This window comes from Acyrthosiphon pisum, chromosome X, assembly GCF_005508785.2.
Source record: "Acyrthosiphon pisum isolate AL4f chromosome X, pea_aphid_22Mar2018_4r6ur, whole genome shotgun sequence".
In the NCBI taxonomy this organism is placed as follows: Eukaryota; Metazoa; Arthropoda; class Insecta; order Hemiptera; family Aphididae; genus Acyrthosiphon; species Acyrthosiphon pisum.
In genome coordinates, this window is record NC_042493.1 from 65119661 (window position 1) to 65142735 (window position 23075).

The 23075-nt window shown below is 29.1% G+C and overlaps 2 protein-coding genes across 5 annotated transcripts in view; both read right to left on the bottom strand.

Annotated features, from left to right (window-relative positions):
• Window positions 1–11218, bottom strand: part of LOC100167153 — a 13168-nt gene extending 1950 nt beyond the window's left edge. The window contains exons 1-7 of one of the 3 annotated variants that reach the window (XM_001944831.5): window positions 10990–11218; window positions 8623–8729; window positions 8346–8553; window positions 7759–7883; window positions 3649–3734; window positions 905–1046; window positions 389–831 (exon numbers count right to left, since the gene is read on the bottom strand). In XM_001944831.5, the coding sequence (XP_001944866.2) occupies window positions 389–831; window positions 905–1046; window positions 3649–3734; window positions 7759–7883; window positions 8346–8553; window positions 8623–8712 (1094 nt within the window). In that variant the 5' untranslated portion in view covers window positions 8713–8729; window positions 10990–11218. Of the gene's footprint in view, window positions 1–388; window positions 832–904; window positions 1047–3648; window positions 3735–7758; window positions 7884–8345; window positions 8554–8622; window positions 8730–9926; window positions 10083–10414; window positions 10440–10989 lie in introns of those variants that run through there. The other 2 variants (XM_008188751.3, XM_016807618.2) reach the window with 2 other exon arrangements.
• Window positions 11219–15774: 4556 nt separating this feature from the next.
• The window catches only part of LOC100163040 (SRSF protein kinase 3), a 53971-nt gene continuing 46670 nt past the window's right edge, over window positions 15775–23075 (bottom strand). The window contains exon 10 of one of the 2 annotated variants that reach the window (XM_003247146.4): window positions 15775–17218. In XM_003247146.4, the coding sequence (XP_003247194.1) occupies window positions 17034–17218 (185 nt within the window). In that variant the 3' untranslated portion in view covers window positions 15775–17033. The remainder of the gene's footprint in view (window positions 17219–23075) is intronic. The other variant, XM_001944940.5, reaches the window with a different exon arrangement.

The window sequence follows — 23075 nt, forward strand, 5'->3', positions numbered from 1 at the left end:
TAGGTCGATTCACTCTAATTTTTAAGGTAACGGCATACAACTTGAATTGCTGAGCATAAATTTGGTATGTTACATGTTTGTAACGTGACGGAGACAACACATGCGGGTGTGGTGTCCTCTTAATAATATAATAAATGCAATGTTTTCAGCAATAATTAAAATTAACCAACACAATACTCATTGGAGAACAGGTATTAGGGAATATTCTAAGAATCAGTTTCCTTTTCTATTCTGTTTAAAGATATGGAAAGAAATTCAAGTAAAATGTTATTTAATGTAGTATACCAGCCTTGAGGATTGACTGGTGGAGCATTAAGTAATTTATGTAAAAAATAATAAAATATTATAAAATTGATATTTATGATTTATTGAAAATTATTTAACTTACGCTACTGCATATTTAATTGATTCCAACACCTTCCGATTTGGATTAAAAGGTACTAATGGTACAGCTTCATCATCAGTACTTTCATATTCGGATGATGAATAAGAGAAACCATATTTTTTAACTTGCAATGCTCTCTTGGCCTTTTTTTTCTTTAAAGCTTCCCTTAACTCTTTTTTTTTTACATCAACATATTTTCTTTTGGCAGGTTTTGGTTTTGCTAGTTCAGGTATAGGTAGTTCAACTTTTGGTAGTGGTACAGCTTTGTCCTCATCTTCTTCTACTTTAGGTTTTCTCGTAGTTTTTTTTTTTATATCTTTTAACTGGACATAACATGAACGCATATTAGAACCACTAGTACTAGCCTCACATTTAATCCCCTGAGAACCACTAGTACTTGGTTGACATGATGTTCTAAGAGCCTTTTGCATATCTAAAAATTCTTGCTAATACAGAAAACCTTATTAATCCAAAAACAACAATAATTATTAATAACAAATAAGAAATTATAAAACTCACAGGTGTATAAGCAATATCAGCAGATTTAGATGGAGTTGGAGCATTTGGAGTTTTGAAAGTATTTGTAGTTTTGGGACCCAAACCACTTATTTTGGAACGAGTCAAACCGTTTCTTCTTGAAAATCTGACCATTCTTTCATCTCTGAAATAATTAATTATTATTTTCAATAATTGAGATGATCAACCCTCAATCACAAGGTTTTGAGAATTTTCTACATCCTTGTTGCACAAACATTTAAATCAAAATTTTTTTTTTACTGCTTTATACTTGCAAAAGTATTCAAACATAATTTTTAGGAAAGTAAAAAAAAATGAGGGAATTTCCATAGGTAGAACACACTTAGAGCCTATCGTGCATGGGCCATATATTTATTTATTTAGAACAGGCTGGAGCCCAATAGTACAATACGACATTTTGATAATTTATTTGAACAAAATAATATAAAGTTACATAAGAAAACGCCAAACAATACAATAGAACAAAATACAAATATATAAAAACAAAATAAAAATATTAACAAAAAATGAACAATAAGTAAAAATTAGGAATAACAGATTGTAGTACTATTAATTAACGTTTAAGAGAAGCCTAGATGCTCGTTACAAATACGCATCATACGGTGAATAGGATTATTTCTACCATAGTTAGTGCTGTGGAATGGTACAACAAAGGAATAATTAGACCTAGTTAAGCGAGTAGGAACTTTAAAATTAATTAGAGAAAGGAAGGGAGCATCTACAATTCTACACGTCCGTCAATCAGCTTATGTAAAAAACACCAAGTTAGCTTCAACTCTTCTATCAGCTAGAGATAAGAGTTTAAGATTATTCATCACTGGCCTATAATCATGCGATGGATGCGGAATTTGCAAAATAAATGACGCCGAAGAACAAAAACGCCTCTGGACTCTCTCAATGCAAGAAGAGTCAGCTGCCATAAAAGGGTCCCAAAGAATCGAAGAATATTCTAAAAGAGGCCGTACGAGAGAGCAATATAGAACTTTGAGAGAACTAGAGAGCTTAAATTCTTTTGACGTGCGCATGACAAAGCCAAGCATCTTTAACGCACGACAGCAAACTGCCTCTATGTGATAATGGAAATCGAGATTTGGAAAGAATACCCAAGTCTTTCTTCCTAGTGACAATATTAATGCTTGATCCATTTATCAAGTACGTGTAGTTAATAATATTTCTATTCCTGGCAAAAGACATGGATTGGCATTTAGCTACATTGAAGCTTAGTCCCAAAAAATTTAACCACAAAATAAGAACATCAAGCTCTTTTTGAACATTTTCAAATCGTCAGCAAACATAAGGAACATAGAATCTGGAATAACCAATTTTAGACCATTAACCAATAGAGAAAACAACAAGGGGTATAGGTGCCCCCCTTGAGGAACACCTGAAGGTACCGCAACTGCTTCAGATTTACATCCTAGGATTTTGACACATTGGACCCTACCAGATAAATATGATTTCAACCAAGATAAGATGGGCTCCCCAAATCCAGCTTTATATAGGATTTCAATTAGTATTTTATGGTGAACACGATCAAACACTTTTGAGAACCCCGTAAAATAACATTCCACCTGAGTCCGTTTTTCAATGGCCTCCAATATAAAATTATGAAATACTATCAGATTTGTAGTTGCAGAATGGCTCGGCCTAAAGCCATATTGTTCATCAACTAAGATAGAATTAACCGATGGCTGAATACACTTTAGAACAAGCTGCTCAAAGAGTTTGGCAATATGATTTTAGATCGAAATAGGCATATAATTTTTTACATCAGCTTTATCACCAGACTTGTATACAGGCGTGACAGAACTAATCTGCAACATAGATGGGAAAGTTCCCGTGTCAAGGGAGCGATGAAATATCAACCATAGGGGAAAACAGAGTGCGGATTTTATGTTGTAAAGGAACGACCCTGGCAGACCATCAGGACCAGCTGATTTTGAAGTTTTTAACATAGATAAACTCAATTCGACATCATTTGTGGTAAAGGAACAGTTACTTGGCAGATTAAAATGAGAAAAAGAAATATCTGGAATTTTGTTGGAAGAGGTTTAGCTATAGTAACTATCCGTTCAATTATTTTATGCAAATGGGGATTATTTATTTTATAATTTTAACTATAAAATAACCTGGATGATTGTATACAAATTAAAACAGAACTATATGAACTGCCTATAGACAAAATTAAAACGATACGTACCTAATTTAAATTTAAAATTATATGTAATTAAAAAAATCAAAACTAAAAAATGTATATTTTACTTAAAATCTAATGAAAATATAACCAACGAAATCAGCTGATTCAATAAAAGGGAAAACAAAACATCATTGAGCTTTAAAAATGAATTGATTGATATTTTATCATGTTATCATTCTAGGTTTGTATATATGCATAAGGTATATATAATGGGACAGTGACGTACCCAAGGGGGAGGGCGGTCGGGTCTGTGGCCCCCCCTATTTATTGACAGAATTTTAAATTCTTAAGGTGAAAACAACTGATAGTATACTTTTTACATGTTAAAAAAATTTGGACTCATCCTCTGAAAAATTCCTGGGTACCCCTTATAATGGAAATATATTAATTTTCTAAAATGTAAGCCAACAGACTGAAAAATAGGAAAAAATGTAATTTTTTTGGTGATATTGTGTATATCCACAGACACCGGAAAGAGGTAAAAATATAGTTTTTAATTATAATAACCTAGTTTTAAGTGTAGTATTACCTATTATTTACTTTCATCCAATTATCAGCTTCTTTCACTGCTGCATCCCACACTTCCATTTGCTTCTTACTATTTTTTATGAACGCCTATAAACATTAAAAATTATTACAAAATAAATACAATAAATAATTTGATACTGTCGTTTTTTTTATCTAAGCGACTATGTGCTAAGTAAAGTGATTAATTTGTAAATTTCAGTTAGGTTATGTTAACCCTTAAATAAATGATTTGATAAATATAACTATGTCATAATTTTAGTACTATGTGATTTGGTTACACTAAAAGGCATGTAAATTACTTAAAATTAATATTTTATATAATTAATAACATATTTTAAATTATAATTTATTCATGGGACTAACTCTTAAGTAAATAAAATAAATCAGCAAAATATCAACATAATAATTGATTGTTTTTAAGTTACATTTTAATATGTATTTCCAATTACAGTTTAACTTGATAAACTTGAAATTGTCAATACCTTGAACTTTTAGGTAGATTCCTTCAACTTAATGTTAACCAAGTCAGAGTGTACTCAAAATTAATATGAATATTAACAATATTAAAAAAATGTATATCTAGAAAAAAGTTGTAAATAATATCAGAGACTATACTTCTAAATTCAGTGTACCAATTTACCTATTATAGATTATTATTGTAAACTCCCGTTAACTGAGGGAGATAGTGTCATGGAGTCTATGCGGACGGGTAGCTCAGTGGTAGAGCAATCGTCCGGCAAGCGAGAGACTCGAGTTCGATTCCCGGTCTGGCGGCTAGATTTTTGACGTTATTTCCCCTGGAGAAGTTAACATCTATCAGAAGTGGGATTGGTGACCAAAGACGCGGTGTTGTGAAGGACCTGGACTTGTTCCACCAGAGATCGTGCAGAGGTGATCGCATTGTGATACGGGTCGTGCGCTCTGGTGGTCAGGTGGTGAAGCAACAGTCGCTGCGGGCAACGTTAAGGACCGGCAACGATCGAGGGCGCCAAGATGGTCAAATGTAAACTCCCATTAACTGGGGGAGATAGTGTCATGGGGTCTATGCGGTCGGGTAGCTCAGTGGTAAAGTAATCGCCCGGCAGGCGAGAGACTCGGGTTCGATTCCCGGTCTGGCGGCTAGATTTTTGACATTATTTACCCTGGAGAAGTTAACATTATTATACAACCTTTTTATATATTATTTATATATATCTATGTTCCCAACAAAGGGGGGAGTAAATACATTTTACGAACATTTTTTTTCAGTTTGGTATTACTGTTTGTCTGGATTTCCAGTAACTCAATATTATTATATATGACATATTTGGTTGGTTTATGCCACAACCAGCTTCATTCGACATCCAGAAAAACAGAAACACCACAGGGACGTTGATATGTATGTGCAATAATAAATATCACTGTAAATGATTTTCTTTAAATTTTGAAATTTTAATTTATTATGATTTAGGCACAGATCTAAAAATCTGAAATGAGGGGGGCTAGATTTTTTCAGAAAACAATCCAATTAAAATTTTAGCACATAATTGATTATAGATTAAATGATAATATTAGTAATTTTCATTATATGTTAAATTTATGAATTTTAAGACGTATGAAATATTTATTATAAAAATAAAGACATAAAATTAAACATAATACATATGGGGGAGGTAGGAAAACCCGTTAATCTGGCAAAGTGCCTAATAGTGATGGGCGGTAACGAACAATTAATATTATCAATTAATATTCAATTATTCGTGCAAAGTATCGAATAATACTTTGCATGACCGAATAACGAATTAAAATAATAATTATTTGAATAATCCGTCTTCAAATAATATTATTCGCTTCAAGTATAATTAATCGAATAATAATTTGCATGACCAAATAAAGAATTAAAATAAAAATTATTCGAATAATTCGTCATCAAATATAATTAATCGAATAATTTTTATTATGATAAGTTACAAAATTAGTAATTAGTAATTACATATATTTATTATTTATCAATCATTATTGTTAATATTCGATCATCCATAAACATTTTAGTTAAACTTTTTTATAGATAGTATCATTAAGGAGACTGGAGCGTGATTCATTTTTGGTCGAAAACATAGCTCACGACTTCAATCACTACGCCCAATATAAAGTTTCGATATTCATTTTGAAAGCAAATTTGAATTTGTCACTAAATCATCTATGCTTTGACAATTTCATTTTTCTGATTTTTATTTTTTTTTTTACTTAGAAATTTACTAACATAAAGAGTAAAAATAGAACATATTCATAATTCAAATTTAAATACATTGATATAGAATATGAAAAATGTACGACAGTTAAAGCATAGTAAATTTAGAGGAGAATTCAAATCTGCTTTCAAAATTAAAATCGGAACATCTTATTGAGCGTAGTGATTGAAGTCAGAGGTAGTATTTTTTGAAAAATTTTATATTTTATAAAGTAATATAAGGTGACATTTGCATGCGCGTAGGTAAAATTACAGGCGTACATCCCGGTCACTATGATGCCCCTATAAAATGTGATCAGTACTACGAATTACGCAAACTAATGTTCATTTACTTTCAACACATACACAAGACCCAGATAAACAGAAATATAAAATGCCTAATTTTTACTCCTTAGAATTGATTACGCTCTAGCCCCCTTAATTATAAATACTGGTATAGTGGTATTCCTAGTATATTATATAATCAATGATAGTATTTTATAAATCAAAATAAATGAACAGCAGCAAAATCACACAAAATATCTTTAATTATTTGAATAAAAAATACTCGAATAATTTTGGTAATCGAATAATTAATTCGAACAATTTGTCGATTATTCGTTGCCGCTTATCACTAGTGCCTAAGTGTACATATACTAAATATCTTACATTTTTTTTTCAAACCTTTTCATGTCAATAGAAATTAATGAATCATAAAACATGATAATTACTTTTTGAATAAATCATAATACCAAAGTATTAAAAAAAAAATTGCCTACTCATAACATAACCAGTGACATTTAAGATTCTACTATGTAGCAACCATTGACGTTATTACCTATGAAAAATCAAGGCAATCTCAGCTGTTTATCAAGAGAATCTTATAATTTTTTTTTGAAACTCTAGCAAAATTCATGGTATAGTAGTCGCTCAATAATTCAAAATTCAGGGGACAGAGTTAAAAATTTGATTTATAGAGGTTATTGATTTACCGAGTGTTCAAATAATCAAGGGAAAACAAATTAATTTGAATTAAAGAGAGATGAAACATTATATATATATATTACATTCATTTATTATACATACATATTAAAGTTTAGATTAGGTAGGTAAGGTACAATAACATTAATAAGCTACAATCAAATTTAACCAGCATCTTTATTAGATTCATTACGAGTATAATCTTTAAATTGTATATACATATGAACTTACATATAATCGCGTTCAAGGAATTTTGAATTATCGAGGGCACCGAAATATGTATTTTCTTCTAATTATAGAGGTTTTCTCAGGGGATTCAGCATTTAGTTTGATTTATGGAGTTTTTAGAATTATCGAGTGACTACTGTAGTTAATTCTTCTTTATTTAAATTGCATACCAATACTAAGGCCACCGAGAGAGCACTTCTGGGCAGCAATCAACACTCGTCTGTTCTCACATATTCACACCACAAAACCTGCCTAAATGCTGGCTGCCGCCCACGGACCACCGGTTACCTAATAGTGCGTGAGGGAATTTATGGCAGCGATATGGTAATAGAGTGGGAGAAGTTTGGGTACGAAACCACAGAGTTTAATCATTTGGTTGCCCCAATGAGTGGCTTCTTGGTGGCCTTAATTATAATTAAAGTTAATACATTAGCTAAAAATAGTTTGTGAGAAATTTATAACCGATTAATACCATGACCAAAAAAGTTTTAATTTTTTCGGTAAATATTTCATAGTATAAATGCATAAAATTTGCGGTATTTCACTAAAACCATAATTGTTTGACCTAAAAAAAACAAGGGGTGCTAAATTTGAACTGATGAATGCTTAAGACCCGTTTGTTCCCCTCCTAGTTACGCCAATGATAATGAGGGAAATATTGTCTCAGAATTTAACAGTAAACATTAAACTTACTAAACCATTGGGATATTTTGAAAGAAACTCTTCTTTTCCAGAATACATTTCTACGGTTTTGGCCCAACTTCTTCTGCCATGATCATTACAAAATCGTACGTGTAATGAAAATTGTTTTTTATTTTCTAAAAAAATACAATAGTAGGTACATACATATAAAATTACAGCAGTAGGACAGAAGAAGTACTTCGTAGATATCAAAAAAAATGTTTGTGTAACTATCAAATACAGAGAAGGTTTACTGTCTACTTATAACTTATAAGGCAAATTACAAACAAAATTCAAAATATTAAAGTATGTTCAAGATTTTTATAATTTAGAAATTCTTTAGAAATAATTTATAAAATATTGAGAACTTATTAATGCTGATTTTACACAAACCAAGTTAATAAATCTATTTATAAAAAATATAATACTTTATATCTTCTAAATATGAATAACATTAACATAAAATGTATACCTGATAAATTATGTGAAACAACATTTTTTGTCGTTTTCAATTAGAATTTGAAATTGTAAAATAATTAAATAAATATGTTTAATTTTACATCACTAAAATGTTATTGAATACAACATGAATTACTTACCAAGTGATCCTTTAATGTACACATTGGTTTCCGGATCAATACAGACCATGCTGGGCCAAAATGGATGTCTTCCAATTTTAGCCCAAACAATATCACCAATTTCAAAATCTTTTTTTTTTTCATTACTAGGAGTAGAAGACTTATGTTCCACACCTTCTATATTCTGTTGTACAGGAGATTCATGTTCCACACCTTCCATATGTTCTATCTGTTGTACAGAAGTCTCATATTTAGAAATAATTTTAATTTATCATGTAAGTTATGTATTGGTCAGTACATTATTAACAGGACTTAGTGAGCTTGTTGAACATGGCAATTGATCATCTTCAGTTAAACTTGATTTTTTATCTACTTCAGAATCAGCCATTGTACCACTTGATTAATCTGTAATAAAAATTAAATGTTTAGTCATAAATTATCTTTGTAACACAAAGGTAAAATTTCGTGAAATATTGTATGAATTATATATTGTAGATCAAATAATAAATTATTTAATAGTATCACTAACAAAATTCAACATTAATTCTTTATATTTATTTATTTATTTGATATTAAATTATCCCCGGGATATGAAGCAGGACGTAAGTTTTTAATAAGGATAAAATAATATATTATTCATATTTTATAAGTAAATAATAAGTTAATTTATTTTATCCAAACAAAATAAGAAATTTGATAGGCTTTGTTGTAAAGAGCAGTAAAAAAATGTTAAGTGGAGTCGACTATGTGAATATGAATAGTTGACAAAACTAAAAATAAGTGACATTCAACTAAAAAATAATCATATACGATAAACCTAATATATAACACACCATACTAAATATGTGAACAGTCATTTTCCTAAAATTATGTAGGTGTCTAACCCGAGAGAAGTGTCAATGGTATTTAAGACCAGTTATTTTTGTTTTGGTGGTTATTAAATATTGTATTACTTAACATATTGGTAATTACTAATAAATTAACTACCCATATAGTTAGTATAAGATGTGTACAATGACAGTTTAACACAGTTTTAAATCCATATTATATTATTGTTGTCATAAATACTATGCCAGGATGTCCAGACTGTGCATAAGAAACCCAATCATCAGATTTAGATGAGTGAATAATTATTATTTATTTGTATAATTTAAAATTTGTTTTAAATCATATGAAGGAAAAATCATGTTCCAAAAAATGTTTGATAGGTAGTTCATTTTTTAATACTTCTATATAATGCACCTAGCTTATAAAAATAAATTATTTAATCATGCACCTGTTATTTATTGGCTGTTGGGTTTTGGGCATAGTTTTTAGAGTCTAGCTCTTTAATAGTACCTATGTAATGTTAAAATTATCAAAATAATTAAGTAAATTAACTTTTTAGCATTATATAAGAGCTTTAAATAAATCATTTAAAAAACTAACACCAATAATTATATTTTATTATATATAATATATTCTTTTCACTGGTTAATGTAATTGATAAAGATTCTTAGAGTATAGTAATTAAAAATGAAACTATTTTAAGCCTATAGTAGCTATTATGTTGACAATTTTTATTAACTTAATCTGCGAACTCAATCAAAAAAATTAGTATACCTAAGTTAACGAAGATAAAAACCCATTAACTTGTCTTGCAAAATTAAATTGCAAACATTTTTACATTTTTCATTCAACAAAATAGAAATAATATATGATTAATTGTTTATAGTCCATTATCCGTACAACGCACATTCATCTAGTACCGGTAAGAAAATAAACAGTGAAAAAAAAATACAAACATGACGTTTAACATATAAAATAATAATTATTCGTATTATTTTATCACAACGATCAGACGAACTCCAAGATGGTTTTTCCAAAAAATGCTACGGCGGCTGACAACTAAAATAATATAATATTACAACGAACGAGTCTTGTGTGTATTCTAATAAGCGGCATTCGAATTCAGAAAATAACAACATTCCCATCAGCTTGTGTTTACGATTTATACAAGACGCGACGTTGATAACGTCTGGCGCGAACCACCACACCAGAACAATAAATAGATAATAAAGATAATAAAGCAATGAATAGAAAATGCCTACACTAGAATTAAGTCCCCGTGATCGTGATCCTGAAGCGAATAATCAATCTATTATCACAGAATAAACAGAAAGGAATCTTTATTCTGTGATTCTGATTTCTAGCTACTGTGATAAGATCTTACCGTTATGTACTGTGTGATAACTGACCTATCTGTTCCTTCATAATACTCTGTATTGTAATATGGTGATATTGAATAAGTGAATGACTTACTATCCCTTTCGTAAATAAATAAAAACAAAACCAAATTAATATAATATACCTACCTACCTAAGTATTTAACAATATACACAATTTGAATGGTATTGAAAGTTGAAACGCTACATGATCGCGACACCTTTTGTGCAGACAAAAGCCTATACAACGGGTGTATTCTCGTAAAAATACAAACTATAGGAACTATCTGGGTAGCTGGTGTAACCGGGAAAATTCGTAATTCACGAGACCCGGACCTAACCCAACAAGCAGCGAGGAGTAATAAAATAACACAGACTTAAAGTAATAAATTGTTGAAGCCCAGCACGAGTCAACGGCGCGAATAAATACACGACAGACAATAATAAATTAACATACATACCCTCTGACGGCGGTCACGATCGACAGTATATTTTAAAGGGTGCAGAATGCCGACCAGAGACGCGCACACCGGAGCGGAGAACAGAGCACAACGGCCGACGCGGGAAAAATGAACGGGCCGGCGGCGGAGGAATACCGAATAATATTATTGCGAGTCGCGACCGACGACCCACGATTGACGAACGACAGCGACGACTACAACGATGCACATTGCCCATCGCCACTCGCAGCTCTTCCCGCGTCCCCGTCAGCCACCGCTACTCCGATCAAATCGGGTTTTGCCGGTGCGTTTGAATGCGCGTTTATGTGTGTGTGTGTGTGTGTGTGAGAGTGTGTGTTATCGCCCATCGATGTACCACGAAAAAACCTTGCAGACGGGCCGGGCGGGAAGGGGGGTTTGGGCATCCGGCACTCGCTATTATTATGTTATTTATAACAAATATTATTCGCACTGCGCTTCGTGAACAGTCGAATTGAAATAAAAATAATACCATGTTATTAGTTAATAATTATTTTCCCGCCCGCCGTCGTACACGATTCCGTTGAATTTCCAATGGGATAACTCCTACCGAAGCCGTAAAATAATAATATGATATTATAGTGCATGTACGTATTTTTAAATCAAAATAATATTATTATTGTACAATGATTAACATAATATTATATCATGTCCAGCGTTGAATAGAATAATTGGCGTACTAAAAAATGTATTTTATAGAACACTTTTTTAGCCAATGTATTGAAAAATATTTCCGATCCGGGCTCTCCAGTAAAAATGTAATATAATTAGTACCAAAAGAGATAGACTAATTCACCTTATTTCGATCGATTAATATTAACATTTTTAACGACATTTATTTCGTTAGTATAGGTTAATTAGTAAAAAGATTTTCAGTTTTTTAAAAACATAGCTCACGACTTCAATATAATGTTCTGATATTTATTTTGAAAGCAAATTTGAATTTGTCACTAAATCATCTATGCTTTGACAATTTCATTTTTCTGATTTTTATTTTTTTTTTTACTTAGAAATTTACTAACATAAAGAGTAAAAATAGAACATATTCATAATTCAAATTTAAATACATTGATATAGAATATGAAAAATGTACGACAGTTAAAGCATAGTAAATTTAGAGGAGAATTCAAATCTGCTTTCAAAATTAAAATCGGAACATCTTATTGAGCGTAGTGATTGAAGTCAGAGGTAGTATTTTTTGAAAAATTTTATATTTTATAAAGTAATATAAGGTGACATTTGCATGCGCGTAGGTAAAATTACAGGCGTACATCCCGGTCACTATGATGCCCCTATAAAATGTGATCAGTACTACGAATTACGCAAACTAATGTTCATTTACTTTCAACACATACACAAGACCCAGACAAACAGAAATATAAAATGCCTAATTTTTACTCCTTAGAATTGATTACGCTCCAGCCCCCTTAATACATGGGTTGCTAACTTGCGATTAACCGTTGCCGAACTATATCAGTTCGTAATCAGATGACGACTTTTGAAATAGGGTGTATAATGTATATTGTTTTATTAAATAAGTCATTAATAAACTTAAGTAAATTTGTTTGAAATGTTCATCCGTGCAGACGACACACCTGATTGATTAATCAATGCACCTACTATAATATAAAAATTATAATAGGTAATATTATACGTATACATAATATACTACCAAGTACTAACTATTTTACTCTTCTACTATTAAAACTATATAATATTATGATGGTAAAAATAATATTTATTTGGGTATAACATAATTCTGTGGAATTTAATTTTGTCATTTCGACCTTATAAATAAGTAGTAATACCAATACGATAATAAATTAATGTGTTTAATGGAAATTATTTGAAATCACGATTCCCGAAATTACATTTAATTATTATTATTTTCGGGTACTAAGTAGTTAATTTTATGTTATTTTACTGGTAATAAAAACAAATAATAATAAAGTATTCAATACAAATTAATATTTAATATCAACTCGTGCCCATGTTACGGGTGAAGGGGTACAAAGAGTGACATATTTTTATGGGTGGACATTTTAAAATTGACATTAGTATTCAACATTTTTAAATACTTACTTTAAGTTTTTTACTATAAGCTAATACTTATTAGTTTCTGAACGGAGCGATTGTACCTATTAATTTTACAATGATGTGTTTTTTTCTGTCCGTCGTCAACATTTAAATTTTTTTTTAATTATATACAATGAAAAAGGTTTCACTAGGTTAAAGAGCTTGACAATTTAATACAAGGTTCCCCATAAGTCATAACTTGTTTTGATCACAGTTCAAAAACATTAAGGATACAGTCACGAATATTTTTTAAATGCATTTTAAGTTCAAATGTTGACAAAATTCATCAAAATCCCGAAAATTTGCAAACTATTTTCAGTTGTCCGATAACTTGGACTGCTCGGAAACTATTGGCTACTCAGTTATACACGACTTATTTTTAAAAACTAAACATCCAATTCTGCACGTGCTATTTTCAATTCATTTTGATTCTTAGGAGATCTATTGTACAGTGCATATACGCTATCTAAAAATGCTTTAAAATGATTTGTTGATGTGATATCATTGACAGAATCATTAATAGCTAATTCTAGTCTATGATTTAGACAATTCCAGATGAATATGATAGGGTAAATATCTTTCAAAGTTTGTGCATTGTGCGAGTGTGCGACACCATTTTTTTATTGTTTATATTATAGCTAGTATAAATGTATAATGACTGCGTATCACAAATATTTTATGAAACATTTTGTGACGCGATTTTTAAATGCGTACATATTTTGAAGTTTTGAAGTGCTAAAGAAGTCCTCAGCCCCAAATATATATATATTTATATAGTATTATTTTATACAGTTGTATAATTTAGGTATTGTACATTATATATTATTTATTATTTATTATGTATTATTTACAAGTTTAGATTGGTAGGTATCTACTAGGTATAACAAATGTTTTTAAAAAATTGTTAAATTTATAATTACGTTAGTTACGCCCCGTTATGTCAACGGCTTCAGCCAATTTAATTAAAAAACGTACATGACTGAAACTTTCAGTCGTATAACAAAAGTAGAAACTAGAAATATTTTTATAAAAATATGCACAAAAATCGGTTAGCTACGACGCGTGTTGACATTCGATATGGTGTTTGCACTCTGTATTAAGTCACTAATCATTTTTGTACAGCGTAGTTAGGTATTATGTAAATAATGTAAACTATGTAAATAATCAAACTTCATTAAATTATCATAATTTCAAATCTAAGTCCATAAACCAAATTTTGATTTCATCATATTATTTAACTTTAAAAATTACATGACTAAAAAACGTTTAGTAAAGTAAAAAGTTTCTTACTTTTAAACTGTAAGATAGGTACCTCATTAGTCATTATTATACATTAATACATTAAATTCCGCATTCGTGGGAATCCTGTACTATAATCTCCAGAAGTTAAAAATCCGATGCACTTGGTTGTTAAGCTTATAAGTTATGAAGTCCTTACATTCAAATAATAATTAATGAAAAAAAAAATGATAAATTAGGACCCTAATCATTTTAAAATGTACGCACTAGAAATAATATAAATATACATGTATAGTAAAACATTTATAAATTATAATAGTTTTTTCAATTTTATATAGATATTTAGTATCTACCTACGTATGTTTATGCAAGGTATTTTGTTTATCATAATAATATATTTTAATATTTATACACATACATTCTATTGTGTAAGCAGTTTCTCAAACAATAAGGAAATATGTTATGAAACATTTTTTTGTATTTTTAAATTAATAATAGTTTAAAGTAATAAAATACTGATTTATATAATTAATAATTAATAATATTGTCATAATAATAATATTTATACCTTCTTAGTTCTTATATAATCGTTTATTTTAATTTTAAAACCAAGTATAAGTAAATTTAAAATTAGGTGAATTATATACTAAGTATATTTTACTTATACCCTTATTCAGTAATTGAATAGTAAAGGTATATAGTATTGAATTAACACATAAATACGTTTAACCTTGTTAATTATTGTAGAGCATTAGAAATTAAAGTTAAAGAAATTATAATATTTTCAAAAGTATTATTTGGCTGCTAATATAATATTATTATAATGGTACCTAAAGGTTAATTAATATTTATTAACAAATAATAATACATAATAATATGTTATTTTATCAGTAATCTCATGATTTGTAATATTCTATATACATTAACACATTATATTATATATACCTACTCCGAATTGAAAACATAAAGTACAGTGTTTTATACTTTTATATATAATTCGATTTTATTTATTTCCAATAATATTATACTAATAATCCAATGTACTAGTAGCTTAAATCATTGTTGTATTAAAAATGTTTTCTTTAACATTTAGATTTAGAACATCGAAAAAACTAGTTTTTATTGGAGAGACTGAATATTTTTAAGTTACAATGATTTATGTCGACTTCTCAGTTCATCCTCACTTCACCGATAATACGACGTGTTCCTATAAAAATATTAAATAAACTCTTACAATTTACATTTAACACCACCACATTGAAAACAAAAAATTGAACTTTTACACCATAATACCCGACATTTTATATCGTTATGTAATAAAGTATACAGTAAGTGATAAATAGTTTTAGCTATTACTGCCTATACATAATACATCAACATAAAAACAAGAAAAATATGAACATATAAATACAATTATTATATTTTTTTTATAAGATCGTATTTATTATTCTATGATCCAAGCAGTAGTACCTACTTTTTTTAAATATATTAATGTTTTATATTAACCAAGAAATATAATGTAATTATAAGCAAATTTTTTAAAATTTTAATTGAAACAATTTTGGCCCATAATATCTGTTATGGATATGTCGACTGTGAAATTAATTATTATGTTCTTTTTTTCGGGGGGTAGGGGGTACGCGCAGATTCCACAAAGCTCCAATTTAATTTTGTCTATGAGCTATGAGATCTGAGAGGGATATGAGATATTTCACAAAATAATAGATTAATTGTTAATATTGTGCAGCATAAATAAAATTTTGCCTGGCTTGTAATAAAATTAACATAAGTACCACATAAGATAATAGAACGTTAAATTAATTTGATAGCTGGTGATATGTAGTAAGTTGTAAGTATTATACGAGTAGGTACTTAAAAATTATACTTAAATATACATAAATGTCATAAACGACATGTACAATTTGTGTCTTGTGAAAAGGGCAGCGAATTTAGGTCGAATTCGAAGTTACACAATAATATATAAATAATAGTTATAAAAAAAGAACTACTGGTTAATCGACAAACGTAACACAGTCATTATTATTGAATGTCTTACTGACAGTTACTGTCTTACTGTTAAATCAATCAACTCGTATTTCATTATAAAGATTTTACATTCATTGAAATCATAGTTCGTTCAAGATTAATACATTGTAAATATAATAATTTTGATACTAATATTAAATTGGAACCACAATACATTTTTAAAGTAGGTATCATTTAATACAATGTTAAGTATGCCAATTCTCAATATATATACAAGTGAAAATTGAGTCATAATATTTAGATGAAGTGCGTGAGGCATTATATTATGGTTAGCCCGTTTTTCTTATGGGAAAAAACGAAATCTAACAATGTCCATCCGACCATCTCTTTTTTTATCGTAAAAAAAAATACATAGCCATACACGAGTATATTACGTATATATTTTTTACAACATTTAAATATAACTTAATTGGTGTTATATAGAGTACGCAGTATACATACGAGCATATACAGTTGGTACTATTATATATAATATAAATATTATATATATAGATGTAGGTATGTATGTAGTATGTATGTAATGTATAAGTATAATCATTTGTTTGTGTAATTAGTTTAAAACTGAAAAACTCGTAAACACACACATGTATAACATAATAATGGAAATTTCACTATAACTACCTACTTATGATAATATAATTATTTATAATCGAATGACGAATACGTTATGCTAACATCCACGGGTTCAAGAGACATTGGGTTGCCGAAGCTCGATTATCCTGATCCAAGTCCAACATTGGTGTCAGAAACGATGAGAATGCTTTGGCCTCCTTCGTATTCCACTCGTATTTCTCTGTCAACACGTCGTACAGATACCATGGTTTCAAGTTACTGATGTGCTTCAAATTGCCTGTAACGGATAATTATGTACAGGTATAACAATGAATAATCATTTATACAGGTGTAACAATTAGCAGGTACATAAAGGTCCACTTAAATTATGTGTTATATATTATCACTGGTGATCAATTGAATGACAGTGTGGTCCGGTTGCATAGAGACCAGTCTGTAAATGTTTTAACGGACCTGTTACTTAATAACTCGTTAACTCTTTAACGGCTTGTAAAAAAAAAAAATGAGTTGCATAAAAGATTATTATTATTTTGTATTTTATTGATAACCATAACTACCAAATAAATTTTACCACATTTAATTTGATTACAATGATTGCTGATTATATTATCAAGTGTATATTATAATAAAAAAAAAAAATGTGGCTCATAAGAAATTTTAATATTTCTTATCACCATATTTAACGGATCGTTAAAAGTTAACGAACCAAAATCGGACCTGTAGTTTACAGGTCCAATAGCCGATAATTTACAGACCCGTTAACGTTAACAGTCGTTCAAGCAACACTCAATTTTTTTTAACGGATCGTTTGTGCGTTAACGGCTCTGTAAATCGCTAATGAACATTTATGCAACCCACCCTTAAGAGGTTTTAAGGCTCACTGTTAGTAAGGATTTCTGTATTGGAAATATATTTTAGATTAAATATGATAATAGGTTATATTATATACTATATAGGTTAAATATATCTTTTTTTCATTTCATCATACCGAATACCGATTGGTATGATTTAATCAGTATGATCGAACCAATTATGCGATTGTATTGTTGAAAACGGATTTAAACGTCTTTAAGGTGTCCAAAATGTGCTTACCAAATGCTGTACAGTTTACACTATAAACACAATAAATTCTACATTGAATAACAATCAGTCATTATTTTAAGTGAATAAAAATAACACATTTATTATTATTAATTAGATCTAAAATAAATTTCAATTTTTAATTGAGAATCAAAAGCGAAATTTTAAGAAAGGATAACAGATAAACATAAACAGGACTTCTAAATTTTAATTTTAACGAGATTTTGAGGACTCTAAAGTGATTACCGCGGAACCCCAGGGTTACGTGAAACACAGTTTCAGAAACGTTGTACTAGACCATTCCATAATAATATTATAATATATTGATTTTGGTATTTTAGTCTAAAAATATGTTGTTTATTTACAACTGTTCAGTAATGAGCACCTAATAGATACACCCGTGTCCTGCTGGTGCATCGAGTGCGACCACGCATACAGAACAGCTATAGCACGATAGAATATGAATCGGATAGAAATCGTACAAACTCAACTTAGCTGTGACATAGCGGATTTTCAGTGGTGTAATAACAGGCTATTAATTACCTTTCACCTGATTTTTTTTTTTACTTTATTTACAAAACTGATAAATACAAATACTAATTAATAAACACACGCTTGTGTGGTGTACACTAAGCGGGTTTGGAATTGTCTATAGAAAGTGAATGAAGTTTTGGATGTAGTCTTGTACTCTTGTGTCTATTTGTAGATCAGGGTGTTAACTGTTAAGTGTGATTGGGGATCTAGTAAGGTGCACCCGTTATCAAGCAGATTTTACTAACCGAATCGAATCCCCTTAAAAGATATTTTATTTTAATGTATAATACTGTGATGCATTATTTTCAAAACAATACAATATTTACTATTAATAATTTCCATTGAATATTGATTAAACATAACTTAAGTGAGGAACCTACTTTAAAAAAAAAACCATAAGTAATAGGTAGGTACGTCTATACCATATTATACAAATAGCACGTATTTTATTATACGATTTGTCGTTTAATTTATACCTATCGTCTTATATACATATTATAAAAAATATTTACCATGTGCCGTGCTTGTAAAAACACAATTTACCATAATATGTTTGAGCATATTAAACCTTTTTAGAAACACGATTTAATTGAGCATAGAATATTTTATGTGACGCTGCAACATTCACGTTGCCGAAATTTTGTAGTTTATTATTTTCACGTATTATTATACCAATCATTACCTATATCTAATACCAAACTTAAACGATCCACGAGCTGTTAGCCGAGCACAGCTTTATCGACAATGTTATAGATAGCAACAAAATATTAGTTGTATCAAAACTAATTCAATTCAACATAAATCCATAAACTTACAATCCACTAAAGAAATTAAAAATAGAATTTAAAGGGATGGGAGTGGCGATTGATCTAGAGAAGCGATAAGAATTCTAAAAACAGTTTTGAATTGGTAGTCGTTTTACCACATTTTTGATTTTATCCCCCCCAAATACTAAAAAAATCGTACTAAAAAAAGTGGGCAAGTGAATGTCACTTTGCCGTACAGTAGGTTACAAGTGGATCAACATTCAGTGAAATTTTCAAGTATCTACAATCATTCGTTTTTTAATTACAATAAAATAAAAAAATCGTTGCATGAGAAATCGAGTGAATATCAAATGTAAAAATATAAATTTCAAACGCTCATAAAAATTTAATTTGAGTTTCTCATAGATATATTTTTTTTTGATAAAGGTAAACAAACTTATTAGTTATCTTGTATTACATTTTCGAATCCTATATAGATTTAAAAAGAAAATTTTTCATGAATTTCTAACTCAAAATAATTTGCAAATTTTCGTTATTTTTACGTATTTTGTCAATATTTTAACTTTAGATGCTTATAAAAAAAATGTTGACTATGGATTTTTAATTTTTTTCATGTGCCTTTGAAATAATATACTAGGCGCTTTCTATTGCATTTTTAAGCTTTTTTAATCAACAAATAACATTTTATCGATATTTATAGAAAAAAAACTAAAAAAATATAAACTGAAAATGTCCGTAAACAGCCCAAAATAAATCAAAATATTTAGAAAATGTTATGCACCTAAGGTCATTTTTATAAGAGTTGCACCAAAAACCAAAATCGATTTTTTCGAAAACAGATTTTGTGTAAAAATTACCGTTTTTTCTTAATTTTTCTTTTGTTTTTCACGGCGCTTTTGAAAACTACTGGAAAATTTTCACTTTTGACCCCCAAAGTACCAACTAGATTTACTTTCCTATCAGAAAAGATACTGTCATAGCTATAAGGATTGAACATTTAAAACTAGGTTCCATGTAAATAGGTTATATATAAATTGCTTTATTCACAATTATAATATCAAATATACTTAGTAATATTATGGGCTGACTGATCTTTTTTTTTAAGTAGTACAAAATTATGATTATAACATATCAAATATACAAATATTATATAACGATGTCAGCTCTCAATATGAAATAATATAAAAGTAATTACTTTATTGCTGATTGCTTCATATTTAATGTTAAGAAAAGAGAAGAGGTTGGGGGAACTTTAAGCGATTTCAGATAACTTATTATGTAAAATTATTTTTGGTACCTATATAATGAGGATCAGTCAAGAGTTTGCAGACGCTATCGCAGGCGCTTACGGTGAAGTATAATGTACAAATAAGAGGAGAATCATTTAATCAAAGTTTATAGGCGTGATCGGGAAGAAGTGAATAACAAAAAAATATTAAAAACTATTATTCTTTCTCGTCTAAATTTGAACTTCATATATCTATAAAAAAATGTGTTTGTATATTTTTTAGGTTTTTAGTTTCAGTATGAACTACTTTTGAGGAACCTTATATTACACTTTAAAACCATAGGTATGAATATATAATTTTTTAATTTTAACTACAGAATAATTTGCAAATGTTTACGATTTAACGAACTTTATTAAAATGTTAACGTTAAATGCTTATAAAACATATCATTTCAATAACATTGTAATTTTTTAAAGAATCATAATATCAATTTAGTTATTTTAATTTAGTCTAACTTAAATTATCACTCTTAACAACTGTCAAAGTGATTTCAACGGAAGGTTTCTTAAAGTCGTTATTAAAATCATAATAAACTACTGTCATCAATTACACTAATATTGTACTGTACTGTACTGGTCGTAGATTATATTATGACGAAAAAAAAATAAACTAACAAAAAAATATTGTGACTATTAAAAGTAGGTATTTATTTTAGATTTTTTAATTTGATTTATGAACAACTTATGGGCAGTTTTTATTACATTTCAATTTTTTGACGGGGATATTATTTTTTATCGATATTTTTATAAAAAAATGGAATATATCAAAATAAATGTTAAATGTTTTTAAGACTCAAATTATAGTTTATAGCTCAAAAAGAATAAAAATATTTCAAAATTATACCATGATGGAAAGAAAATGCTAATATAAATATAAATATTTATTATTTAATGAAAATTTCATGTATTTAGGTTATTTGTTTTTGAATTATAACAAAATAATATATTCACATTTTGTGGTTTTCCCTTCATTTTTCCTAATTATATTGAAAAGTACTGGGAATTTTTTACTTTTGACCCCCCAAAGTAAATTATTAACTAGATCCAATTAGCTACCAGAAGTCCAGAAACCACACTTAAAGTTGAAAATCAGACAAAAATACACACAATTATCTACAGTGGAGGCTGGTTCTAAAGGGCATACAAACACGTAGCCCGGTGCTCCACGTTCCAACCCAACATTTCGAATTAAAGAAAGAACTTAAATTAAATTAAAACATCTTACATACGAAATACCTAATAATTATTGTAGTCGGTATAGCTGACAATATAATTGAAATTCTATAATCAGACGCAATGTTTGAAGCAATAAATTGTATAATACGATTTTTAATGTTATTTTGTTTATGCGCGGCGAGCACAAACCAGCTGCGCTTTATTTACTGCATAAAATATTAAAATAAAATCGTCTGCAGGTCCCCACTTGTCGGCCGTTGGATTGTGCCCGAATTCTATTTTTATTTGGAAAAATCACATCGGCCGTATTCGGTCTTATCGTCACAGGACCGGCTCAAGCGAAAATAGTGAACCAGGCGAAATTTTGCCGCCCCTAACAATATAATATTATCAGTATTTTGAAAATGCCGCCCTCTTAGTTCTTACTAAAGCGCAGCTTAAGTGTCGTCCTAGGCGTGGACCTATATGTCGTCTACCCCTTGAGCCGGGCCTGTATCGTCATATTATTTTTCCACGTAATTATAATCGAGTACGAAAACAATAAGAACATACCATTTGCACATAATACTGTTCGAACACTATTTTTAAATTTATAATGTTATTTAAGATGACGTTACACCGAAAATATTATTTGTTGTCTCCGTCTTACAAGTGCGTAACATAGCAACACTTTATTTTGTTTTTATTAATTCTTATTTGTTTATAGGATATAAGCCTATTATATAATTTTTCTTTTAATAATATACAAGATTATATTATTATAACCAGTGAATAAATAAAATACATTTTAAAATCATTAGAAATTAGGGGGGTAGGCCGTAATTGTCCGGAAAATAAACGTCCGGAATGATAAACCTACCTTACATATGGATCATATCAATAAGGTACCTTGTACGTTTCGTATTTTTACTTTCCGGACTATTGTAGCCCCCCTGGTAAAATATTTGTGCCCCACATCTTGAGAATCCCACGAGCTGACCTGCTTCATAGCTCTACTAAGAATTGAAAAAAGTCAGCTATTGTAGTTTTAAATCCCATTATATTTATGTTTTTTAAATTTTTTGCAAACATGATATTGAAAAAGTAAAAACGATAGCGTACAGTAAAGTACTCTTTTTTAATTGTGTTAATTTGGATTCTTATCTATTAACTGTAGCATTCTCAGTTTTTTCCCACTCAAAACAGTTTTTCTATATTATAATTTTATCGTAATCATACAACAGTAAATTACTATCAATAGTATTGACGTAGGACCTTTTGTAAATTACTTTGAATTATTATTTAAAATT